At 35.0% G+C, this 25,137-nt stretch overlaps 1 protein-coding gene across 1 annotated transcript in view; it reads left to right on the top strand.

Annotated features, from left to right (window-relative positions):
- Positions 1 to 15,002: 15,002 nt before the first annotated feature.
- etnk2 (ethanolamine kinase 2) overlaps positions 15,003 to 25,137 on the top strand; it is a 34,514-nt gene continuing 24,379 nt past the window's right edge. The window contains exon 1 of the mRNA XM_056468735.1: positions 15,003 to 15,326. Coding sequence (XP_056324710.1) covers positions 15,147 to 15,326 — 180 coding nt within the window. The 5' untranslated portion in view covers positions 15,003 to 15,146. The remainder of the gene's footprint in view (positions 15,327 to 25,137) is intronic.

The following is a 25,137-nucleotide window of genomic DNA, read 5'->3' as shown; positions in this document are numbered from 1 at the left end:
GCGTGTTTACTTTAGTTGAAAGGAGCTTATTTGAAACTCAAAGGTTTTGCGAGCCCACGGCATTGTCATAGTAAGAGATGGGGGTCAGAGGTCACAGGACCACGGGGAGAAGATACAGACCGTGTTTCTGGAAGGTGATTGCCCTCTTGATGGCTTTGGGATCTTGGCTTTTGTTCAGTCCATATGTGCTTCTGTGCCTCAAACTCAATGTATGAGGTGTGTGTGTGAGCAGGTATAGACAAACACAAACTCTTGTGCATATTCAGGTAATACCTTATCACACCCTTCCTTGTCCTAGATTTGCTTTTAGACAATAAATCCCACCTCTTCTTGAGGATCTCAAGGTCTCTAAAAATCTAGATGAGATCCACACTCTATAAAATATGTTTTATTTATTAGTTTACATATTTTGTGATGTTTTCTGTTTATTTTACTCAATTTAAGTTGAAGTAATGAGGTATTTAATTAACTCATTACCTTCACCACTGAGTTCAAACTCTTTTCAAATGAGTAGAATTAACTTTAAGTAAATTTTGAGTTAACTACACTCATTTCATTTGATAAAGTTGGGTTCTTCAAGATCCACCTTAAAGTGACATCTAGGTTATTTTGCAAGTCATTGTATATTAATGGTTTGTTCTGAAGACAATTGAATAAAAAAATTGCTTATTAATATTGCTAATAATATTGACCTTAAAATGGTAACGTCTCTAAAAATCTAGATGAGATCCACACTCTATAAAATATGTTTTATTTATTAGTTTACATATTTTGTGATGTTTCCTGTTTATTTTCGGGTTGTGAATTGCATTATGGGATGTTGATCTCTGCTCTGTCGACTTTTAATGTTGAAAATTCAACTCAACAGTTTAACAAAGTGACTTTTATTGACATTTTAGTAGTAGTTTGAAATAATATAATGTATTAGAAATAATATATAGAGAGAAATAAGTCTAAAATAATTATTACAAGGTTTTTGTAGCATAATATGCAACGCCAACCCAGACAATATATCACTTTAAACTATTAGAGATGTCAATAAAAGTCACCGTCTTTTCTTTTCAAGGTTAAAAGTTGTTGAAAGAAAGATCAAACTCCTATAATGCAATTCAAAAGCAGAAAGTAATGGGGAAAAATCATAAAATATGAATCACAAAATACAGAAAACTGCTCATTTATGGATTTTTTACAGTGCATGACCTTTTTTGTGTATATAAACATTTTAATTTCAGTCCTGTCTAGGGGAAAGTTGTATGTTTATACAATAAAACTGATATTCAGCAAATAAGGCAGGGTATGTTTCATATTTTTCAATGAAAATGAAAGGAGTCAGTTATGGTATATGTTTCATTTTGGTATAAATATGCGTACAGTAAAGATGATGGTCATATAAATATGTAGCTATGCGATGCCTTAACATTTTTGGTGTCTGTTAAGATGTTAATATCGTCGGGGTCACCAAATTGTTGGAATATTTAATAAATTCCATGCGTGTTCAATAAAAAAGGTCAGGAGAGGTTTTTCTTCAATGTCAAAAATCGTTACAAATTATTGGATATAAATGAATAATTCGATTCACAGAACTCTGTTATTGGCAACGCAGTGACGCAGTAGGTAGTGCTGTCACCTCACAGAAAGAAGGTCGCTGGTTCGAGCCTCAGCTGGGTCAGTTGGCATTTCTGTGTGGAGTTTGCATGTTCTCCCTGCGTTTGCGTGGGTTTGCTCTGGGTGCTCCGGTTTCCCCCACAGTCCAAAGACATGCGGTACAGGTGAATTGGGTAGGCTAATTTGTCCATAGTGTATGTATGTGTGGGAATGAGTGTGTATGGGTTTCCTAGTGATGGGTTGTGGCTGGAAGGGCATCCACTGCGTGAAACCTATGCTGGATAAGTTGGCGGTTCATTCCGCTGTGGCGACCACAGATTAATAAAGGGAGAAAGCCAAAAAGAAAATGAATGAATGTTATCCTCAATGCAATGCAAAATTTATATTCAGGAGGTGCGCAACAACTTTCATTTCCTGACTTTAACTTATATAGGCAACTGATATTAACAGGTGGAGTTTAATAAAATTCGTCACTTGTCAATCATTCTTCAGTCCTCCATTGGCCGCACCCCAGACATGAGTCCTCTTTTTCTACGAATTTTCTGCACAACAATAAAAGACTTTTCTCAACTGCACATATTCTATTCAGTTTTAACACCTTTCTGAAGTTGAAGCTGAAGTTAAATTTGGACAAACCTTTATCTACTTCTGCAAAAATGCTTCATTAGTATGCTAAACATATCAGACTCGAGAAAAACGCCAGTTAATATACCTTTAAATGACCAATACAAATAATTGTTTAATAAAAAGGAAAAGAGACAAAAATAATAAAAAATATATTCCTTTTCCCCAAGAGTATCAAAATGAAAATAGGCAGTTCCCTATATTGATTTTATTGTTAAGATAGTGAAACCAGCCAGGGTGATTGTGAATGGCGTTATAATATACATGGTTCCCTTTGAAGATTTACCCGATGTGTCCTCGGGAGTTTGTTTTCCAAACTTGCGAAGTCTGAACTTTGTGAACGTAATATTGAGAAAAAGCCCAAAACGCCTCCGCTTTCAGATGTCTCGGTTTTCCCGGTTTTCTCATACGCAGAGCAGAGTTTTAAAACAAAAACGGCCTCTTAATCGTTTTCTAAATGCTTCGTTTTCAATGCTCGAAAACTAATGTGGAGTAGTGTGGACAGAAGGCGTAACCGTAGCAAACTTCAGATCCAGATAGCAAATCTGTTTGATTTTGAGAAGTGACTTCTCTATGAGGTTTAGTTCACTAATTTCTCTGGAAGCACTGAAATTCCCGCAGTTCTCCTTATCATTTACAATGGCCTATAAAAGACACTAAATTCATGTTTGTCTTCCACCTCTGGATAAACTGTTGGGGTGCACAGTTTTACTTCTGCAATAAAACTGGACTTCAGTTATTGAACATACCTGCCAACACTCCCGTTTTTCCCCGGCAGTCTCTCGTATTTCAGAACCATCTCCTGCCACCCTCCCGTTTTGTTATTTCTCCCGGAAAACTCCCTCCGGGCCTCAGCTTTTTTTTGGTAACACCCTCGGGTCGCCAACTTTGGTATAGTATCCGATCGCAGCAGCTGCAACCACCACCACAGTAACACCACAGTACAGTTACTAACGGTTCACAACTGTTATTCAGACACTTCACCTCACCTCACCATACCCCCGCCTCCCACCCCCCGGTCTCCCGGATTTTTAGAGACAAATGTTGGCAGGTATGTTTTTGGACCTGTGTTTGCTGTATAAAATATCCAATGGTCATTAATAGACTATTGTAATAACAACCATTATTACAAGGCTGTCTGAAATACTCGATTCTGATTGGTCAGTCACGATATATTAAGGTATATTATTACAAGATAACAACCACTGAATAACACAAGCTCATCCAGGAACTGAGAATCACCTTGACCATCAATGAATATGTTCCAATCCATATGTTAACATCCACATTCATATGTATCTGCTTGTCTGTCACATTGTAGTTTTGACTAATTTTCACTGTTTAGTGCCATTTGGAGACTGAATAATGCACAATTTGAGTGTATACTCTATCAGCTGTTTTCATTTCTGTCAGCTTTACAATTAATTAAACAATTAATAAATTGTTACAGCTAAGAGTGTTTTGTGACAAGGAGTGTATAAGTGGGAAAAAGTACATTCAGGAAGGTTGTTTTCTCAAAATAAAGGCCTCCAGTCTTAAAAAAAACAGGGCTCAGCTTTGCGTCGGGCTGCCTATAAACCTATTGGGCTCTATTCTGAGAACTCCTGGATGTTCTTTATCCCTTACATAATGCCTAGTAAGATTCATATTTTCACATAATGCCTTGTAAGATTCATATTTTCAGATATCCCAGATCATTTATTGTACTATGTTGTAGATGCCCGTTTTTAGGCACAAACAAAAACACACCGTTCTCATGTGTGTCTTTAAATGTAAATAAGCTGCTGCCTCTGCCTAAATTTCAGAAGGCGGAGTCTTTACAACATGTGTCTCAGATACTCTCAAGACAAATCATTTGGTGCTTATCTATCTCAAGTGGCATTGCAGTTTATTAGGAATGATTATTATCTGCATGCATTTTAAAACCTTGTCAGTTTAAACTTCTGATGATTTTCTCAGAACATATATACAGTTGTAGTCAGAATTATTAGCCCTCCTGAACTATTAGCCCCCCTGTATATTTTTTTCCATCAATTTCTGCTTAATGGAAAAAAGATTTGTTCAATACATTTCTAAACATAATAGTTTTAATAACTCATTTCTAATTACTGATTTCTATTATCTTTGCAGTGATGGTGATAGTACATGATATTTTACTACACTGCAAAACCCAAAAAGTTAAGGCAACAAACCATTTAAGTTCAAAAACTAATTCTAATGAGTACTGTGAACTTAATCCATTTGAATAAATGAAGCAATTTGAGCACAGAAAAACCCAACAAATGAAGAGAACTCAAACCAACTGAGTACTGTAAAAGCCAATAAGTTAAGGCAACTCAAACCATTTTAAGAAAACCATTTGCAACAAACCATTTGAGTTTAAAAACTAATCTACATGAGTACTGTGAACTTACTCCATTTAAGTGAAGTAATGAGGTATTTAATTAACTCATTACCTTCAACACTGAGTTCAAACTCTTTTCAAATGAGTAGAATTAACTTTAAGTAAATTTTGAGTTAACTACACTCATTTCATTTGATAAAGTTGGGTTCTTCAAGATCCACCTTAAAGTGACATCTAGGTTATTTTGCAAGTCATTGTATAATGATGGTTTGTTCTGTAGACTATTGAATAAAACATATTGCTTATTAATATTGCTTATAATATTGACCTTAAAATGCTTTTCAAAAAATTAAAAACCATTTTTATTCTAGCCGAAATAAAGAAAAGACTTTCTCAAAGAAGAAAAAATAGTATTGCATTTACTGTGAAAAATTCCTTGCTCTTTGCAATTGATTTTGACTTTAACTGTACATACATGATAAATATGCACACACAATACACACATACATTTATGAAAAATGACATTATTACATCAAACACCCTGCAGGTTTTTTCCCTGTTTGTTGTTTTGGGATTATTAACCCATTCAACACATATTTGCATTGTAACTTCCCTTTGAATAAAGGCTTCACTCTTCAATCAACAGTCTATTGAAGCACTATTACTTCTTTCATAATTTATAGCGTCTGTGTTTCCATCATCTGCATAGCGAATCTCTCCCAAATGCACCAGTTCCTCTTTGACAACCTACAATGCAATTGTCTGCCTTCAGCTCTGCAGACTCAACAGATGCTGCATGCTAAAAGAGCTGCAGCAGGAACAGTAAAATTCCCCAGCCTTTAAATCAGGCATTGTTGCTGGCTGCTGTAAAGACTGAGGCCGCAGCGGCTCTGGCAGATTTACAAGAGACCTGAGGGCTGTATAAAGCAGGACGTGTGTGGCCTGACACTAAGCAGAGTGGGTTAAAATCAGAAGGGTTTGTCTGTGAGAGACACATAAAGAAACTCTGACGGTGGTGCAGCTGGCTGCCGGAACTGTCCACTGTCTAAATGAGCCTTTAATGATGTCACTTCTTAATAAGTTTTGATGAAATAAACTGAGAAAAGTCATGTGAGAATTATCTGTATAATTCCCTGAATGCCTCCTCAACTGTAAGTCACTTTGGACAAAAGATTCTGCTAAATGTAAATGAATTGAGGACATTTACATAACATTTTATATCTAGTAAACAACCCATGATCTTGGGGTCGATACAGTTTTGGTGCAATTACAGCATACAGGAATCACGCACAGCTGCATGATTGTAACAATGTTAAAAAAATGTTGGGTTACTGAAAATACTCCCAAAAACCTTCAGTTTACTTTGTATTCATTTTGAAATTGCAATCATTTTGTTATGCTTTTGGTGTATTTAAGGATTTTTTTCAACCTAGGCTCATTCTGAAAATGTACCCCTATATACATTTCTGGAGAGTACCAAATACATGCCAGGAGCTACGTTTTTTTTGCAGTTTTTGTTTTCGCGAATCCACCAGAGGCCACTGTGTATGCTTTTTCAGATCTCAAATTTCTCCCGCAAGTGCCATTCGTGCCTTAAATTTTTACGTAAATTCACCAGAAGCCACTGTCGACTGACTGACTGACTGACTGAATGACGGATCAACTGACCGACCCTCCTCCTTTTCTAAACCCAACCAATAGTGTTTTCAAAAGCACAGATTGGCCAGCACCCACCCACTTCCCTAAACTCAATCGACAGTTTTAAAAAGCAATCCAGAAAAAGAAAAGCCCTCGCCTGATTTATACCACGTTTTCAGATTTTACTACCAGAGTAGGGTGTAAAACGTTCCACAGTAACGCGTTACTGTATTCTAAGTACATTTTTCAGAAACTCAGTTATGTAACGAATTACGTTTTAATTTTGTGTAATTTGATTACAGTTACTAACGTCAAGGTAATTGCGTTACATTACAAATATAGTTTTTGGAAGAAAAAATGCTTCTTTTAAATCACGATTTCTGCTGCAATGTTAGTTAATGAGCATGCGCTTTTAAATTGCTGGAGAAGGCAAGCTAAAATGGTTTCTATCGAGAGTGGTTGCTTCTTCAAATGGAAATACAGACGTTACTTCGATTTCATTGAGCATAAAAACAAATATATTGCTGTGAAATGTAGTCTACGTCCAGTCTCTATAAAACTTTCGACTGCTTTTAACTCGACCAGCAACTTGTTCAAGCACTTGAACAGAAAGCATTCTACGACAATACTCGTCACTAAGGAGGACACCGGTGCCAAAAAACACAGCGGCCCAACTCAGCCTAATCAGGCTAAATTAAATTTTTGTGCAGGATTGGGAATGAAGGTATGTTCTGAATGTGAAGAGAAGTGTAGCTGCTTATGGAGCCGCTCACATATTGCGTAGTTTGTGCGCGCGCATATTGCGAGCGCATATTGGGCGCTAGCAATTTCCAGGTGCACACAGTTGGAAACCGCGAGTCACGTGACAAGAACTGATCTATCAGCTTCATACTTTGGAATATGCACATTTCGGTAGACTAATTATCACAGACAAACACAAAACACCCGAACATTGCAGTGCTTTTGCATACTATGGATGTCAATGGTATCCAGTTTTCTTCTTTTGTGTTAAAAAAGGATTGGAACAAGTGAATGATAAGAGAATTTTAAGTTTTGGGAAAACACTTTAGGTCTTTTGAAAATGTCAAGCTGCTGTGATCAAACCATTGTAATGTTTTTCAGTGTGTATTAAATTACTGAAAGAGCTGCAGTTAAATTTTTATTTTTATAGGTATATTGTATATGTTTTAAAAGTAATGTAATTAGTAATCTGATTACTTTTTGCATGAAGTAATTAGTAATGTAATCAGCTTACTATTTTGCAGTCGTAATCAGTAATTTGTAATCTATTACTTTTTTAAAGTAACTTACCCAACACTTTACCACATTCTCATCCTGTTATTTACTTGTTTATTATATTTATTTGGCTTTTGTTTTTGTCTTACCTGCTTTCTGGAACCGTTCTTCTCCAGACTTGAACCCTATTGTCGTGGTCAACTCCTCTCTGCATCTCAAGTCCGCTGACGTATGCGGTGAGCCACTGGACAAACTGGTAATAGTGGAAATGCCATCCACATGGAGGTAAGCAGTTAGCTGGTAAGCATGAAAAGGAAAGGTGTCATAGCGGCACGCAGCATTAGTTTCAAATATGAAATGCAGCCATACGTATCTCTGGCTACATAATTCGCAATCTCCAGAAATGTACAGTATGTAGGGCTACGTTGTTTAATTTTTTTTCTGCATGCATTTAGCTTTATATTGAACTCAAGTATTAATTAAGGACGTTTACATAAGATTTATGCATTGAGTTGTTTTAGTCTGTTAAACAACCCACGACCTTGGTGTTGCTACAGTTTTGGTGCAATTACAGCATACAGGAATGACGCACAGCTGCATGATTGTAACAGTGTTTCAAAAATAAATGTTGGGTTACTGAAAATACTGTAAAAAAACCTTGAGTTTACTTTGTATTCATTTTGATATTGTATTCATTTTTGTGCTTTGGTTGTGTCATTTTTCTGTGTACATTTAGCTTTTTTATTCTTTATTTTTTTATTGAATTTTTGCAGACATTACAAAGAGTATTTTAAGATGTAACCTCAGTATGTCTGCTAACAGTAACATATAAAAGAAATAAATGCTTTAACAGCACACAAACCTTCCCCACAGGCCAGGAAAAACACAAGGGGATAATATATATATATATATATATATATATATATATATATATATATATATATATATATATATATATATATATATATAAAACACTTAGCTTTTTTATATTGATTTTAATTATGTTTTTCAAATTTCAATTTCTATTAACTTTTCAGTCATTCATTCATTCATTTTCTTTTCGCCTTAGTCCCTTAGCTCCCAATTTAGCTTACCCAATTTACCTTTACCGCATGTCTTTGGACTGTGGGGGAAACCGGAGCACCCGGAAGAAATCCACGCGAACACAGGGAGAACATGCAAACTCCACACAGAAATGCCAACTGACTCAACCAAGACTCGAACCAGCGACCTTCTTGCTGTGAGGCGACCGTGCTAACCACTGAGCCACCGTGTCGCCTCTATTAACTTTTCATTCATTGATTCATTTTCTTGTCGGCTTAGTCCCTTTATTAATCTGTAGTTGACACAGCGGAATGAACCGTCAACTTATCCAGCATATGTTTTATGCTGCAGATGCCTTTCCAGCTGCAACCCATCACTAAAAAACACCCATTCACATTTAATCACACACATACACTACAGCCAATTTAGCTTACCCAATTCACCTATACCGCATGTCTTTGGACTGTGGGGGAAACCGGAGCACCCGGAGGAAACCCACGCGAGCACAGGGAGAACATGCAAACTCCATGCAGAAATGCCAACTGACCCAGCCGAGGCTCAAACCAGTGACCTTCTTGCTGTGAGGTGACAGTGCTAACCATTGAGCCAACATGTCACCTCTATTAACTTTTCATCCATTCATTCATTTTCTTGTCGGCTTAGTCCCTTTATTAATCTGGGGTCGACACAGAATGAACCGTCAACTTATCCAGCATATATTTTATGCTGCAGATGCCTTTCCAGCGGCAACCCATCACTAGAAAACACCCATTCACACTTATTCACACACTCATACACTTTGGACTATTTTAACCTACCCAATTCACCTATACCACATGTCTTTGGACTGTGGGGGAAACCGGAGCACCCGGAGGAAACCCACGCGAACACAGGGAGAACATGCAAATTCCACACAGAAATGCCAACTGACTCAACCAAGGCTCAAACCAGCGACCTTCTTGCTGTGTGGCAAACGTGCTACCCACTGCGCCATCATGTCGCCTCTATTAACTTTTATTATTCGTAATTTTTTCCACCATTTTGGATTGGATTCAACAGCAAATGACTTTTAAAAGCACTAGTTATTAATAACAATGCTGGATGTCAAACAAATTTAACCACATCACAACAATTGTAATAGCATAAGTTTATAGCTTAAAAGAGATTTTATTACATCTAATATTTCATCAAATATATTTAATTCAAAGCAAACATTCTTCATAAATGATTCATTGTTTGCATATTGATATTTTTCAAGACAAAAAAAGGTGCATTTGTAAAGAAAGTGACTTATAAAGTTAATTTACGGCTGTCTTGTGTGGTGAAAGAGCCGATCATGAATGTGTCTGAAACCCCATCTGTCCGCTTTCTTTGTTCACTTACCCAGCAGACTGTATTTGTTTCTTGCGCATGTGTGGGTAATTATTTACTGAGTACATGCTTGTGTTTGTAGACATGTAAATGTATAGTGCATATGTGCGCATGAAAAAGAATCAAGGATCTTTACTGCACATGAAGTGTCAACATGAACTTTGAGAGTGTTGGGTGTGGAGACCTTTGGGTCACACTGAAAGAATAAGCCGAGTTTATTCTAAAGCCAACAGGTAATTCATTGTGAGGGCAAACATTTCCTCAACTGCTGGCTATTGCATGAGCGGCTCTATCTCCGTGCAAAGTTTCCACGTTGAAAAATGAGCTTTTGCCCCCTCCAGAAAAGCACAGAACATTCCTGTGCTCGAGGACAATTGAGGATCCCGGGCTGAAGAGGAAACAGTGGACAGAGAGAGACGTGTATCTGCAAGTGTGAAAGCATGACGTCAGTGTGTGCAGTTTACGCTCTGTCAAACAGAGAACCTGTGCAGGAGAGCGACTGTTTCCGGTGTTATTAGACACGTCAAGTAGATACAGTATTGGAACATTGTTGAGTTCTAATAATTGGTGACAAGTAAGAACACAGGGGCAACACAGTGTTTCAGTGGTTAGCACTGTCGTCTCACTGCAAGATAATCACATTTAGTCCAGGCTGTATCAGTTGGCATTTCTGAGTGGAGTTCGCATGTTTTCTCCATGTTGGTGTGGGTCTCCTCTGGGTGCTGCGGTTTCCCCCACAGTCCAAAGACATGCGGTTTAGGTGAATTGAATAAACTAAATTGGCAGTAGTGTATGAGTGGTAATGAGAGTGTATGGGTGTTTCCCGGTACTCGGTTGCAGCTGGAAGGGCATCCGCTGCGTAAAACATATGCTGGATAAATTGGTGGTTCATTCCGCTGTGGCGACCCCTGATGAATAAAGGGACTAAGCCGAAAGAAAATGATTGAATAAAGTAAGAACACATGATGTGCTCTATGCATTATTTTACAGGATGGAAATGTGTGTGTGTGTGTGTAAACTTTTCTTCTGCAAAGTATTTAAAATGGAAAAATTAATCTTTGTTTTTTTATATTACAATTAATAATAATATTTAGTATGCTTACTAAATATATACTATTTACCATGCTACTTAAAGCCCAAAACTGAAAAGTCTGTCATCATTTAGGCCAGTGGTGAGTAACCTTTTTTCAGCAGAGCCATTTCTAATATTTTTGGCAAATGCATTTTTTAAAAGAGCCATTGGGGTATACAGCTGAAGTCAGAATTATTAATCCCCCTGCCTGAATTATTAGCCCCCCTGTTTATTTTTTTCCCCAATTTCTGTTTAACGAAGAGCAGATTTTTTTCATCACATTTCTAAACATAATAGTTTTATAACTCATCTCTAATAACTGATTTATTTTATCTTTGCCATGATGACAGTAAATAATATTTGATTATATATTTTTTCAAGACACTTCTATACAGCTTAAAGTGACATTTAATGGCTTAACTAGGTTAATTAGGTTAACTAGGCAGGTTAGGGTAATTAGGCAAGTAATCATATAATGATGGTTTGTTCTGTAGACTATCGAGAAAAAAATCAGCTTAATGGGGCTAATAATTTTGACCTTAAAATGGTTTTAAAAAAATTAATAACTGCTTCTATTCTAGCTAAAATAAAACAACTAAGGCTTTCTCCAGAAGACAAAATATTATCAGACATACTGTGAAAATTTCCTTGCTCTGTTGAACATCATTTGGGAAATATTTAAAAAAGAAACAAAAATTCAAAGGGGGGCTAATAATTCTGAATTCAACTGTATATATATGCATATATGCACCCCAATAAAATACGACTACTATAAATAAAATAGGTTGAAACTAAACCTTTATTTATGTTCATTCACAACTCAAAAAATAAACAAATATGAGCCATCACATGCTGAGCAAGCCCATGAATGAAGAAAGAAGATTTATTTAAATTGTGGAAAATAAACTCTCTTTTCTTTCTGAAAAGCAACACAATTTAAAATAAACAAACATTTTACTATTATAAAAATGACATCGTTTCTTGAAATTCTTGAAATGACTTCCATTGTATTTGTTTTCCTTCTATGGATGTCAATAATTACCGGTTTTCAGCTTTCTTCAAAATATCTTCTTTTGTGTTTAACAGAATAACGAGACTCAAAAAGGTTTGGAAGACTTAATAGTAAGTATTTTATTTTAATTTTTGGATAAACTCTCCATTAAAGTGTACATGTGCAGTGTATACAGACTTTTTAAAACAGTTTGCTGCTGGAGGACATCTAGTGGCTTAATGCCGCCATCAACCAGAGACAATAAAATTATTCTAAATAAAGTATGCGGCAGTAATTTTGGCTACTTTTAAAGAACATTTATTATTGTTATTATATTAATTTTCACTAGTTTTGAAGAACAAAAATAATATTTTACTATTATTGAGTAAACAAAGGGCAAAACAACATATATTTATATGGTAACCAACCACTCACACACGTTTGCCCTTTATTGGTGTCACGATTAAAGTTTATCCACAGCACCGCGCATGTACATTGGTCGAAACGTAAAAATTGTAGTCGTATTTTTTAATAGGAAACTGATTTCTAGTGATGGTTATATTTTTTTAACTGTAAAATAATATTGAACTGAGACAGCTGGAGAGCCATGTATTTTTGGTCGAAGAGCCACATGTGGCCCGAGAGCCACAGGTTCCGTACCCCTGATTTAGCCTAATCACTGTTTGATTGTTCCACACCTGTTTGACTGTGTTGAACACAAATGAAGATATTTTGAAGAACGCTGGAAACCTGTAACCATTGACTTCCATTGTATTTGTTTTCCTTCTATGGATGTCAATGATTACCGGTTTTCAGCTTTCTTCAAAATATCTTCTTTTGTGTTTAACAGAATAACGAGACTCAAAAAGGTTTGGAACACTTAATAGTAAGTATTTTATTTTACTTTTTGGATAAACTCTCCATTAAAGTGTACATGTGCAGTGTATACAGACTTTTTAAAACAGTTTGCTACTGGAGGACATCTAGTGGCTTAATGCCGCCATCAACCAGAGACAATAAAACTGAATAAACACAAGGCTAATAATGATAATAACAATAATAACGTAATAGTGTTTTTATTAAATGACTAAATATTAATTTACTAAATAATTATTAAACACTATTTTGAAAATAATAATAATTAATGACAAAAACAACATAAAATTACTAAAACTACCTAAATTTAAACTAATTACATTAATAAAAAACTACAACAACATCTCAATATATAATATAATATAAAATAGTATAATATTTTATACCAATAAATAACTATTATATGTATTATAAACATCATATAATATGGCACTTTTGGTATATTAACAAATGAATTTACAAAAAATAATTAGAGCTATGTGGTGAAGCGATGGCTCAGTGGTTTGCACTCAGTTATCTCACAGCAAGAAGGTTGCTGGTTCAAGCCCCGGCTGGGTCAGTTGGCATTTCTGTATGGAGTTTGCATGTTCTCCCCGTGATGGCGTGGTTTCTGCTGGAAGGGCATCTGCTGCGTAAAACATATGCTGGATAGCAGTTAATTCCGCTGTGGCGACAAATAAAGGGACTAAGCTGAAAGAAAATGAATGAATGAATGAATTAGAGCTATAATAATAAGCAGATATTAATAAAATAGATTATTGTACACATTTAAAATTATTAAATCAGTTAATATTCGTTGATGACACTTTATATAATTTTAGCTATGTAAATATAATAAAAGCTATATCAAAATTAATTTAAATAATGTGTGTATATTATTATTATTATTATTATTATGAGTCATGTTGTATCTGATGTCTCTGTGTGTACGTGGGTTTTTAGCCACCAGAGGGCACTTTAGCTCTTATAATAAAAATAATAAACCAGGTTTCTTCACAGAAACATTTAGTGACCATATAATGGAGTCAATCTAAGGCCATATTTACTTGCAAAATAAAAGAAAGTTTTGCAAACAAAAAATAAAGTATTGAGCAAAAAATGCAAATCTTCAAAAATCGCAAAGCAAAATTTTTTTTTTTTGAGAAATAAAAATTTATTTAGCTAACAAAAACAAAGAACTGCAAAGGGAAAATTAAGTTTTGAGAAATAAAAAATTAAATTTGCAAACCAAAAAAATAAATAAAAATTTGCAAAAATATCATGCAGTGCGAAAAAAAAAGACTAAAATATTTGCAATTTTTGTACATTTTTATAGCATTGCTTTTACAAATTTCCTTTAGCACTGCCTTTACGGACCCGACTCCATTTAAGCGATGTCATCACCTAGAGACACCGAGGTGGTCTTCCAGCCCAGTAGGATATAGATATAGATATAGATATGAATATATTTTTGCAAATAGATATATATTTTTTTTGCACTGCTTGTTTTTTTGAAAAAAATTATGTTTATTTCTGTAAACTTAATTTTCGCTTTGCAGTTCTTTTGTTTTTGTTGGCAAAATTAATTTTTATTTCTCAAAAATTAATTTTCGCTTTTGCGAATTGTGGAGTTTTGCATTTATTTATTTATTCTTGCTCAATACTTTATTTTTTGTTTGCAAAACTTTTTATTTTGCAAGTATATAAGCCCTAGATTGACTCCATACCTCCTAGTGGACTGATCTAAAAATAGACTGATCTAAAAAAACTACGATCTTCATTGATGACACATGATTACAGTAAACATTACTCTAGTTTAGACAACTCGAGTATTTTTTTTATTTAATTTTTTTTTGCATATCATTGACTTTGTATAATAAAACACATGTTATATAAATATAGTTTGTTTACATTACCACAGGTTCAACGTTTTTAAAATAAAATACTAAATAATGTTCATATGTTTACAGAGAGACATGTGATGCCAGCCTATTTATTTACTGTTCACTTACCTTAGCAAGTCGATGGCTTGTTTGGTAATATTCATGAAGCTACGTCACTAGACCTAATTAATATTAACAAGCCAATCTAAAGGTTAAGCCGCCCAGTAATGCTGACCTCATTAATATTTATGAGCTAGGCCTCCGTCATCGGATGATTTCTCGTGGGCGGAGCCTGAAGAAGGAAGAAGCGCCGTTTTTTTCCAGCCGTGATGACAGAAACCAACGGTACCGGCATATGAGCCGCTCCTCTTTTCTCTGCACATACTAAACCAGGCTGGACGTCCAGTGCATGTTCAAAACAAAACCTTCAGAACACAGAACGCTTAATATACACATCCAATACTTGAAGATTCAGAAAGTTTAATGTCGGGCATTAATAGGCAGATAAATCATATGATGGAGACGGAGATCCACGTGCCGGTAGGCTCACCGACGATAAGAAAATTTCAGATATTCGTTGACGAGCACAATGTGACGGAAGGGGCGATGAAGCTGATTAAAGAGCTCAGACCGGGCTGGGACCCGAACCTGATCCGCACTAAGGTAGGTGTGACGGACTGTAGCTTCAGCTAATCCACTCCCGACGTGTTTAGGGCCTTTAAATGTCTCATTTCTGCGTTTTTGATTTTTATAAATCATCGTAGCTCTTAAAATAGCGTAAATGATGTGGAAGGTTTTGCTCCGTATCACGTCATATTTCTAGAATGACCACATGAGTGACGTTGGGAACTAACTAGCCTGGCTAACTTAGCCAGCAGCTGGTAATTACACTCAGTTTGAAGACGTCAAATATACCCTTTAATAAAACGAGTTTAAATAAATAATAAAACAGTCTGTCTAATGCACAAGGAAACGGTGTTGAAATCAGTCGTAATATAGACGTTTTAAATGTTTGACGTGAGGCGCGTCTCTTGTACACGTCACTAACCAAGCTGGCTGTGACTTCACTGCAATATAACTAAAATAAATCACACTGCAGTGTTTTAAATCGGTTTAATCTAGCATTCTATGATGCATTACAGGATTAAAAGCTAATAATATGTTAGCAGTGTAAGTGCACTTAAATGTATTTATCGACCTTCAACTGAGCCGTGTATTTAATAATTTTACATTTATATACATTCAGTAATTCTGAAAAACTCTGAAAAATGTAAAAGTGTAGGTCATGATCATGTGTTAAGGTCTTCTTAATCATGAAAAGTATGTGTGCTGCTATAAGTATTTATTTTAAAATGTCAAAGTACTTATAAGACAATAAAAATGTCAAAATGTATGTAAAATAGGGTCATTCAGAGTAACGAGTATAGTTATTCAGAAATAAAACCACACACTTATTCTGACTTGTACATATGTAAAATATATTAAAGGTTTAACTTAAAATAAAACCTGGTGGTTTGAAGAATTGATTAAAGAAAAGTATGAAGATTAAAAATGACTTTTAGTATTTGGGACTGCACTGTGATCCTTAAAAATTGTGTTATAATTTATATGGTCATAATATTAGTTATTTAATAAGACAGTCTGTCTTATGCACAAGGAAACGATGTTTGATGTGAGACGCGTCTCTTGTACATGTCACTAAACAGCTGGCTGTGACTTCACTGCAATATAACTAAAATAAATCACACTGCAGTGTTTTAAATCAGTTTAATCTAGTTATGTTTTTTGATTCATTAGAATGTTTGAAGCTAATAGCAGTGTAAATACACTTAAATGTATTTATCGACCTCCATCTGAGCCATGTAGTTAATAATTTTACATTTACATACTTTCAGTAATTCACTGAAAAATGTAAAAGTGTGGGTCATGTGTTAAGATCATCTTCATCCTGAAAAGTATATGTGCTGCTACTTTAAAATATCAAAATACTTATAATAATAAAAATGTGAAAATATGTCTAAAATAAGGTCATTCAGAGTAACGGGTATAGTTATTCAGAAATAAAACCACACACTTATTCTGACTTGTACTTATGTAAAATATTTTAAACAGAGGTGGCCAAACTTTTTCTTTTGAAGGGCCAAAAAACCAAACTTGATTGAGGCTAGTGGGCCAAAGGTAAATAGTTGCCATTTGTAATTTCCTGATTTATTTATTAATGTTTAAAAACAACACTATAAAACCTTTGCTTTAAAATGAACTAATACAGTTTTTTACATTTAATAATGAACTTATTGCAATAAAAAACTAAATAATCTCATTTATAACAGAACTACACAAGTTTTTGCCTTGATTTGCTTGCCGACGTCTTCTGCATAGTCCTCTATCAGTCGAGTGACAGTATTTACATTTTTAAAAAAATGATTAATTTACATTTAATTGAAACATTTAAATTAAGTTTGCTTTTTTTGTAGTTCAGCAATAAAACAATCAAAAAAAGATTACGTCAAATTAGAAATACAATCTCTGTGATAAAGACATTCACCCCAAGCCTCCATCATGCTCACTTTTCCTCTCAGAGGGGATGGTGGGCCAAATCAAAGGTTACAGGCCCTACTTTTGACATCTACTTTAAAAGGTTTTACTTCAAATTATTAAAAACTTTGCTGACAAGTTGGTAAAAACTGGTTGTTTGAAGAATTGTTTAAAAAGTATATAAAGATTTAAAATGACTTTTAGTATTTGGGTCTGCACTGCGATTCTAAAAAATCAGAATCAGAAAGAGCTTTATTGCCAGGTATGTTCACACATACGAGGAATTTGTTTTCATGACAGAGCTTCTACAGTGCAACAGAATTACAGAGACGGGACAAAAAACAGACAATAAATATATTTAAAAAAATAGAAGTAAGTAGTGAGTGCAAATATACAGATTGACAAGTGTATGTACGTGTTTATTACTATATACAACGTTATATGTGCAGCTGTTATGTGCAAATTGGCATGTAAAGTGTGTTGTTAAATAAGTGTATATGTGTATAAAAGTGTATAGCAAGTAGTGATGTTGGTTCCACAATTATTATCATCAAGTGTTCATGAGATGGATTGCCTGAGGGAAGAAACTGTTTCTGTGTCGGGCTGTTCTGGTGCGCAGTGCTCTGTAGCGTCGACCAGAAGGTAAAAGTTCAAAGAGGCAGTGTGCTGGGTGTGAGGGGTCCACAGTGATTTTGGCAGCCCTTTTGCTCGCTCTGGATAAGTACAGTTCTTGGGGAGTAGGAAGGGTTGTACCAGTGATTCCCTCAGCAGCAATTGTGAATGTATGTAAAATAAGGTCATTCAGAGTAACAGATATAGTTATTCAGAAATAAAACCACACACTTATTCTGACTTGTACTTATGTAAAATATTTTAAACAGAGGTGGCCAAACTTTTTCTTTTGAAGGGCCAAAAAAAACAAACTTGATTGAGGCTAGTGGGCCAAAGGTAAATAGTTGCCATTTGTAATTTCCTGATTTATTTATTAATGTTTAAAAACAACACTGGAAAACCTTGTGTTAGAATTTATATTGTCTTAATATTAGTGTTACAATTTCATAATATTAGCTATGTTTAAAAAACAAACTAAATAAACAGGATACATTATAATTTACAGGATAAAAATTGCAGTTATATTACACTTTTCAAAACCAACTTTTTTCTCTTTGACATATAGAGGTTATATAGAGCAAAATATTGTATGTCAAAAATACTTATGTTCACCAATTATATACATTTAAAAAGTTTAGTGGTGTGTTAAGTTCATGTGTGCGTCCATCAAAGTGTCAACACAGTTTTGTTTGCGTGTCCCAGTTCAACCACATGTTGACAGCTCAATAAATCCTTAAGTGCAGTGAAATGAGTTTGCTTAGCAAGGTGGATGTTTTGCCAACATGTAAATGTATTTGTCTTGCATTTCCATACATACATAATATAAATCTGATTGAAAAAAAATCCCCTACTCTTTTGAATAAGAGTTTATCACAACTTCCACCTGGCGCTCTGGTTTGAAACTAGTTTATCTTATTAGATTGACAGACTTGACCCAAAACCACATTCGATTCAGCAGTGATGAGCTTATTCCATTTGCATAATCTGTGTCTCACGACTTTCATTGGAAAATATCATTTGTTTAATGTAATACCAGGTATTAATAGTAATAAAGAAAGCCTCCCTTACTGTTGCCTATAAGTTTTTCTCAATGGAGCTGTTTAAATCATAAGTAAGTAAGCTGTAATAAGTCTCAGTGAATCACAGTTATGGTTAACACCCATATAGGTTACATATTTAGCATTATTGCGCTAATTATTAGCCTCACGTTATCTTTTATGTTTATTTGAGTGTTGTCATTGAGTGTGATGGGAAGAGAAGGTAACGCATCTGTCATATTTCACACTAAAACTTTAAATAACTATTTGAAATAAAGTCCTCTTCATTTATGTTAGTTATTACATTTGTTACAACTGTTAAGCAACATTTAGTAATATTTTAGTATATATTTATCATTATTATGCTAGTTGATATTAAATTCTTCTTTAGCTTGTTGGCTGAGGTTTATTAAATGTAATGCAGATGTATCTTTTATTTTAAATAATGAATTAGTAACCGTTAACATGATTATCTATGATCAGTAAATGCTTTAGAAGTATTTTAATTGTTAACTAATGTCAATAATGAATGTTATCAAATTATTTTATTTTGTTATTTGTGTAGCGCTTGTGAAATTACTTGTAATCTATATTATTTACTGAAATTTATATATATATATATATATATATATATATATATATATATATATATATATATATATATATATATATATATATATATATACATATAGACACACACACACAGTTTTAATATAAAGTGACACTATAGACTATAAAGTTTAAAGTGACATTTAAAGACTTAACTAGGTTAATTAGGTTAACTAGGCAGGCTAGGGTAATTTGGCAAGTTATTGTAATGATGGTTTGTTCTGTAGACTATCGAAAAAAATATATATAGCTTAAAAAGGCTAATAATGTTGACCTTAAAAAATTAAAAACTGCTTCTATTCTTGCCGAAATAAAACAAATAAGACTTCCTCCAGAAGAAAAAATATTATCAGACATATTGTGAAAATTTCCTTGCTCTGTTAAACATAATTTGGGAAATATTTAAAAAAGAAAAAAAATCAAAGGGGGGCTAATAATTCTGAATTCAACTGTATGTATATAATAAAGCACATTTCCCTACTTAATTTGAACATTTTTAATCGTCGTTTTATAAGTTTGAGACCTTAACAGTTACATGTTAGCTTTGTGAGGCCTGTGAAGCATTGCATGAAATGGGTTCAAAATCAGATGGACGGGTATCTGCTGCAGCAGTGATTGGTTCAATGTTTTAGAAAGGGTATTCCTGGACAAAGCTCAGTATCCACAGCTGAAGCTTGTGCCCTTCTTTTAGCTTTGGAACAAATAGAAAAAGAACATAATCGCCAGTTTTTAATTTGCACAGATTCTAAATCCTGCTTACAAGCACTGGAATCTATGAAAACTGATCCTCCTATGATTTTTAGCATAATAGAAAAAGTGGACCCTTTTAAATGAAAAAGACTTTGATATATATTTTTTCCTGAATACCTGGTCATGGGATTCATTGGAAACGAACATGCAGATAAAACAGCTAAGGAAGCCCTACAGTTGGAGAGAACAGAATGTAAAATTCCTTTGTCTGTAGTTAAACCTGTTAAATCTGTATATAAATAAGAAATGGCAAATGGAATGGGATGCATGTAGAAACAACAAATTGTATAAAGTTAATCCATTTATAAATGAGAGAAATAATTACCATTTTAAAACCAGACATGATCAGGTTGTACATACGAGATGCAGAATCGGACACTCAAGACTCACACACACATATTTATTGAAAGGGGAAGAAAAATCTGTGGCTTGTGTAAGAATATTTTGATGATAAAACATATTTTAGTAGATGTGTATTCCTAAAAGATATTTGGGAATGTTTTTATTTAGGAGATAAATTAAGGGAAATGTTTGAAAAGGTGGAACAATTCTTAGAATATTTATCTTTAATCAAACTAAAAGATTTTATTTGACTCTTTTCAGTGTTTTTTTGTTTTGTTTTGTATATGTATGTTTGCTAAAAAACTGATATGATTGTTTTATATTTATATAGATACTTATAATTTATTTAGTATAGGTTTTCCCATGAATATAGCCAATGCTGCTGATATGGCGTTAAAATATAAATAAATAAATAACCATTAAACATGAAATAATAGTCAGAAAAATATATATACTGCACATTGATCTATCATTTATGGGTCTCACATTTGTTTATTCCGAGGCCCAAATTAATCCAAAACTATGCAATTTGGCCAAACGGTATGATGAAATTCTGATGTAGATGTAAATCAGTGACATGTTTATCATTTAAAAATGCATGTACATTTTAATTGTCACTTGTTTTTTCCTTTAATGTCCTGATAAGGTGCTTAGCTGTATAACTATAGCTATATATGTTTATCCAACACAATAATATAGCTATGTTTATGCATACAATGATGATTATTAACATTTCCCAAATTCCTAATGTATTATGTTCCATATTTTAAAATGACTTTCCTCTATTCAGAAACAACTTTTGTGATCAAATGCAAACTTGATTGTAAGTTATCCCAACAAATTCTCAGCAAAATAATGGCAAATGCAAAAACCTCACTGATTCATTTATGGCTTTCAGCTCTTTCAAAAGTCCTTGCTCTGCCACTTCAACAAAATATCAACTACGCCAGTCGTCTAGATAATGTAGCCTTGGTGACATTCAAATCAGCCCAATACACTACAGCGATAGTCAAATTATCTAGAAGACTAAACACCTGCACGTTTTCAACAAATGTTTCAAAACCTATGTCTCATTCACACTAGTAGAGAGTTTGTATCTGCCTGTCGTTCTGAGTGGCAATCTGCTGCAAACGCAGGTCTGTGTAGGTCTACAGCACGAAGAATACAACCGGCCTCTGAGCGAGCTGAGAGACGATCATGTGAGCTCTACTGGGGCTCTTATTGGCTGTCACTCAAGAAAGTCGCTCTTCATTTCCATAAAGTTGAAGGATTCTTGAATTTGTAGCGTCACTCGACACGCCCAACGGTTGCTGTCTCTCAAGTAGACTGAGATCACCTGAAGTCGCTCACTTGTCGATTTTTCTGCTGTGAATGAGGCTTTAATCGGCTCATCACTGTAAAAATGCTGGGCTTCACACAATCCCTTCATGCCACCTCAATGCAAAACAATTAAGTTACAATTTTAAGTTTACAATTTTAAGTTGGTTGAACATAAAACAATTAAAGGGGTGGTCCAGAGTGTATTTTTTGGGCTTCACTTGAAGAAAATCACGTTATTTTTTCTTATATCTTAAATTATATACTGCTACTCAGCTGACATGAAAATATTTCCTGATTCCTCTGAAGGCCAGCCCTCAAGAGGCTCTGATTGGTCAGCTAACATAATGTGCTGTGATTCGCAGATCGGCTCCACATCACCATGAAGTGTCACGTCCAGTCATGCCTCTACTAGCACGCTCTTTGCCTCTGCTGTGTAAATATTCAGTCAGTGTAGCCGTGCCAGTGTGAGCCTGAATCAGACAGAAAATTAAGAGCACACAGCTTCACGCCTGCTCTCTAAAATAAAATCTGACAAGTGTCTTTCCCATATATTCGGGTTATAAGCATGTGTATGTAATATGAAACGTTCAGATATCTTTTGCGAGGTCGGTATTTGAGATGTAGAACGCACGGAAAGCGTCAGCATTAAGAAACACTGCAGCGCTGCTGAAGATTGTGGCTGTTTACAGCAGTTTGACTCATAAATATGAATTTTTAGCTAAATTGTTAACAGCGCCAAACAGCATTTCCCGTTATTAACATCTTTGTTTACGTCCTTGCTACAACATACCGTTAACGCTAGAAACTGTGCATGTATTGATCAATTTTAGCAAAGAAAAATACTTACAGGTTGTGGCCTCAGAGTCCACAGCTTCTTCTATCATGGTTGGAGCTGCTCCTTCTTTGAGGAGTTTTAGCTGAATCCAGCACTGAACTGGGAGAGATTCTGAAAGCTGTCCTTTGTCAAATGCTATAGCTATATATTTTTTATAATTCTCTGGAACGTAATTAAAGTTAAACTGTAAGCACTTCTCTATTTGTGTCGTGTCCTTTGGAAGCCCAAATACAGAAACAGAAGAAGCTCTGTGGAAATAGCAGCGTTTAGACAACATTTTAGCTTTCTCTGCTATAACATTACAGCACCTCTGGCCACGCCCCTTCGCTGTGTGGGGTTTATGCGTGTAACCTGAAGGGTTTCTGATCACATTAACCCAGATGTATTTATTTGTAGTCGCCAAACTTCGTTCCCTGTAGGCTTTGCTAGGGTAACTCTGTAAAAGCAGATTTACGTCTCCCTTTGCATTGAACTTTGAGCGTCTTGCATTCAGAGATGTTGTTTATGTTCACACAGCTACATTACACATCACACACAAGTTTAAAATGTCATAGTGGACCACCCCTTTAAGGTGTCCCAAAAAACTCAACCAACTTATTTTAAATAAGCAGTTAAATGTATATATATATATATAATGTGTATATATATATACTACTTCACCACAACATGATTAGTGTTTGCCGCAAGCAAAGATGAATGAAACTAATCCTGTTTTACCTCCACACAAGTGGCATGGCACTGTTTACAGATAGCCAGCATAGTTTTCGTCAATGAAAAACATGCATTGTTCCCAAACGTATTGTTCACAGCTGCTTTGGTACAGTGGTTTGAATGAAGCCAAAATACTCAAAATAAAGCTGCTCTGTTTGCGCGTGGCAGACTGATGCCATTCATCAAATTACAGCGAGCAATTCCTGCCATTTAGGAGAAGCGGCATGGTCATGTGACAGCCAGAAAGAACAGTCATTATGTTGTGGTTGTTAATTATAACCGCCTGACCTGGGTTCAACTAGGGATCTGCAATATGTCAACATATATCGTATTGACAATTAAAAGTATGCCATATTATTTCGTGGTGTCGCAAAATACATTTTGATAAGCAATTTGGATGCTGGGGGCGGCATGGTGGCTCAGTCGTTAGCACTGTCGACTCACAGCAAGAAGGTCGCTAGTTTGAGTCCCGGCTGAGCCAGTTGGCATTTGTGTGGAGTTTGCATGTTCTGCCCCATGTTTGCGTGGGTTTTCTCCAGGTCCTTCGGTTTCCTGCACAGTCCAAAGACATAATGTATGAGTGTAAGGGTGTTTCCCAGTACTGGGTTGCGGCTGTACAGGAATCCGCTGCTTAAAACATATGCTGGATTAATGAATTAATGAATTTGGATGCAGGACGAAACGTGAATAGCAACTGTAAATACTGAGCACTCAAGCATTTACGTTTCTGACCTGCATTTCTTCATTTAGCTATGGATTATTTGCTTTCAGTAGTTTATCTTTAACAAAAGAGTTGAACAGTCATTCGGCACCTGCTCAGAGTGGAGATTGTTTTCAGTTTGTCCTCCATTGATGCTGTTTGTTCATTAGCCATTTCAGGAATTTGAGAAATGCACTAGTGGGTGGCAAAGGCCAGTGCGGTGAATTGTGGGATGCACTGCCACAAGCGCAATGCTTAACTCTTGCCAATTTATGATATGTCCCATCGTGATTGCGTTTCAGTGGTTTAAAGTGATCGAAATGCAGTTCTTTATGGAAGTAAAAATAAATTAAACAGGGTAAATTCTAATGTACATCGGGGGGAAAAGTGTACAGTTATATTAGACTTTCAAAGCCTCTTTTTGCCATTGACACAGAGGTTTTGGGCAAAATATTGTATATAAAAATACCTTTTTCCCAATAATATATATTTAAAAAGTTTAGTGGCGTGTAAAATTCATGTGTAGGTTCAGGTTTTAAATACTATTGACTAATTTTTTGTGTATCTTGTACAAAATTGTCACTATAATAGAGGACATTAGTGCTTAGCAGTGCTGGATGCTTTTTCAGTAGGACTTTGTTTAAAGTCACCATGGAATTGGTTTAACAGTTGCTGAAGTTGGATTGTCTTTTTTTCTCCCTAGTATGGGGATGTACATCCACTTGAAACGGTGTAGGGTGGTGCATGATTTCATTCTTTGGGAACCGATTGGATTGTTGAAAGATGGGCTATTAATATGAAGAAGAATAGACATATGTGCTAATTCAGAGCAGAAGCAAGACACAGACTGATAGCTCCGCCCTAAAGGCATTCCATGTGACCAGGAAGTGAGAAAAAAAAATTGACCAGGAGGGAATGTTATGGCATTTGATTAAAGTTTATGAGGGCAAATGAATTACACTGATACATAATTTATAACAAGAACAACTATATATACATATAAAAATAAGAAGAGTTTGATTT

This window comes from Danio aesculapii, chromosome 11 (genome assembly GCF_903798145.1).
Source record: "Danio aesculapii chromosome 11, fDanAes4.1, whole genome shotgun sequence".
NCBI lineage: Eukaryota > Metazoa > Chordata > Actinopteri > Cypriniformes > Danionidae > Danio > Danio aesculapii.
The sequence above is the reverse complement of the archived record's forward strand: the minus strand, read 5'-3'. Positions and strand labels throughout refer to the sequence as shown.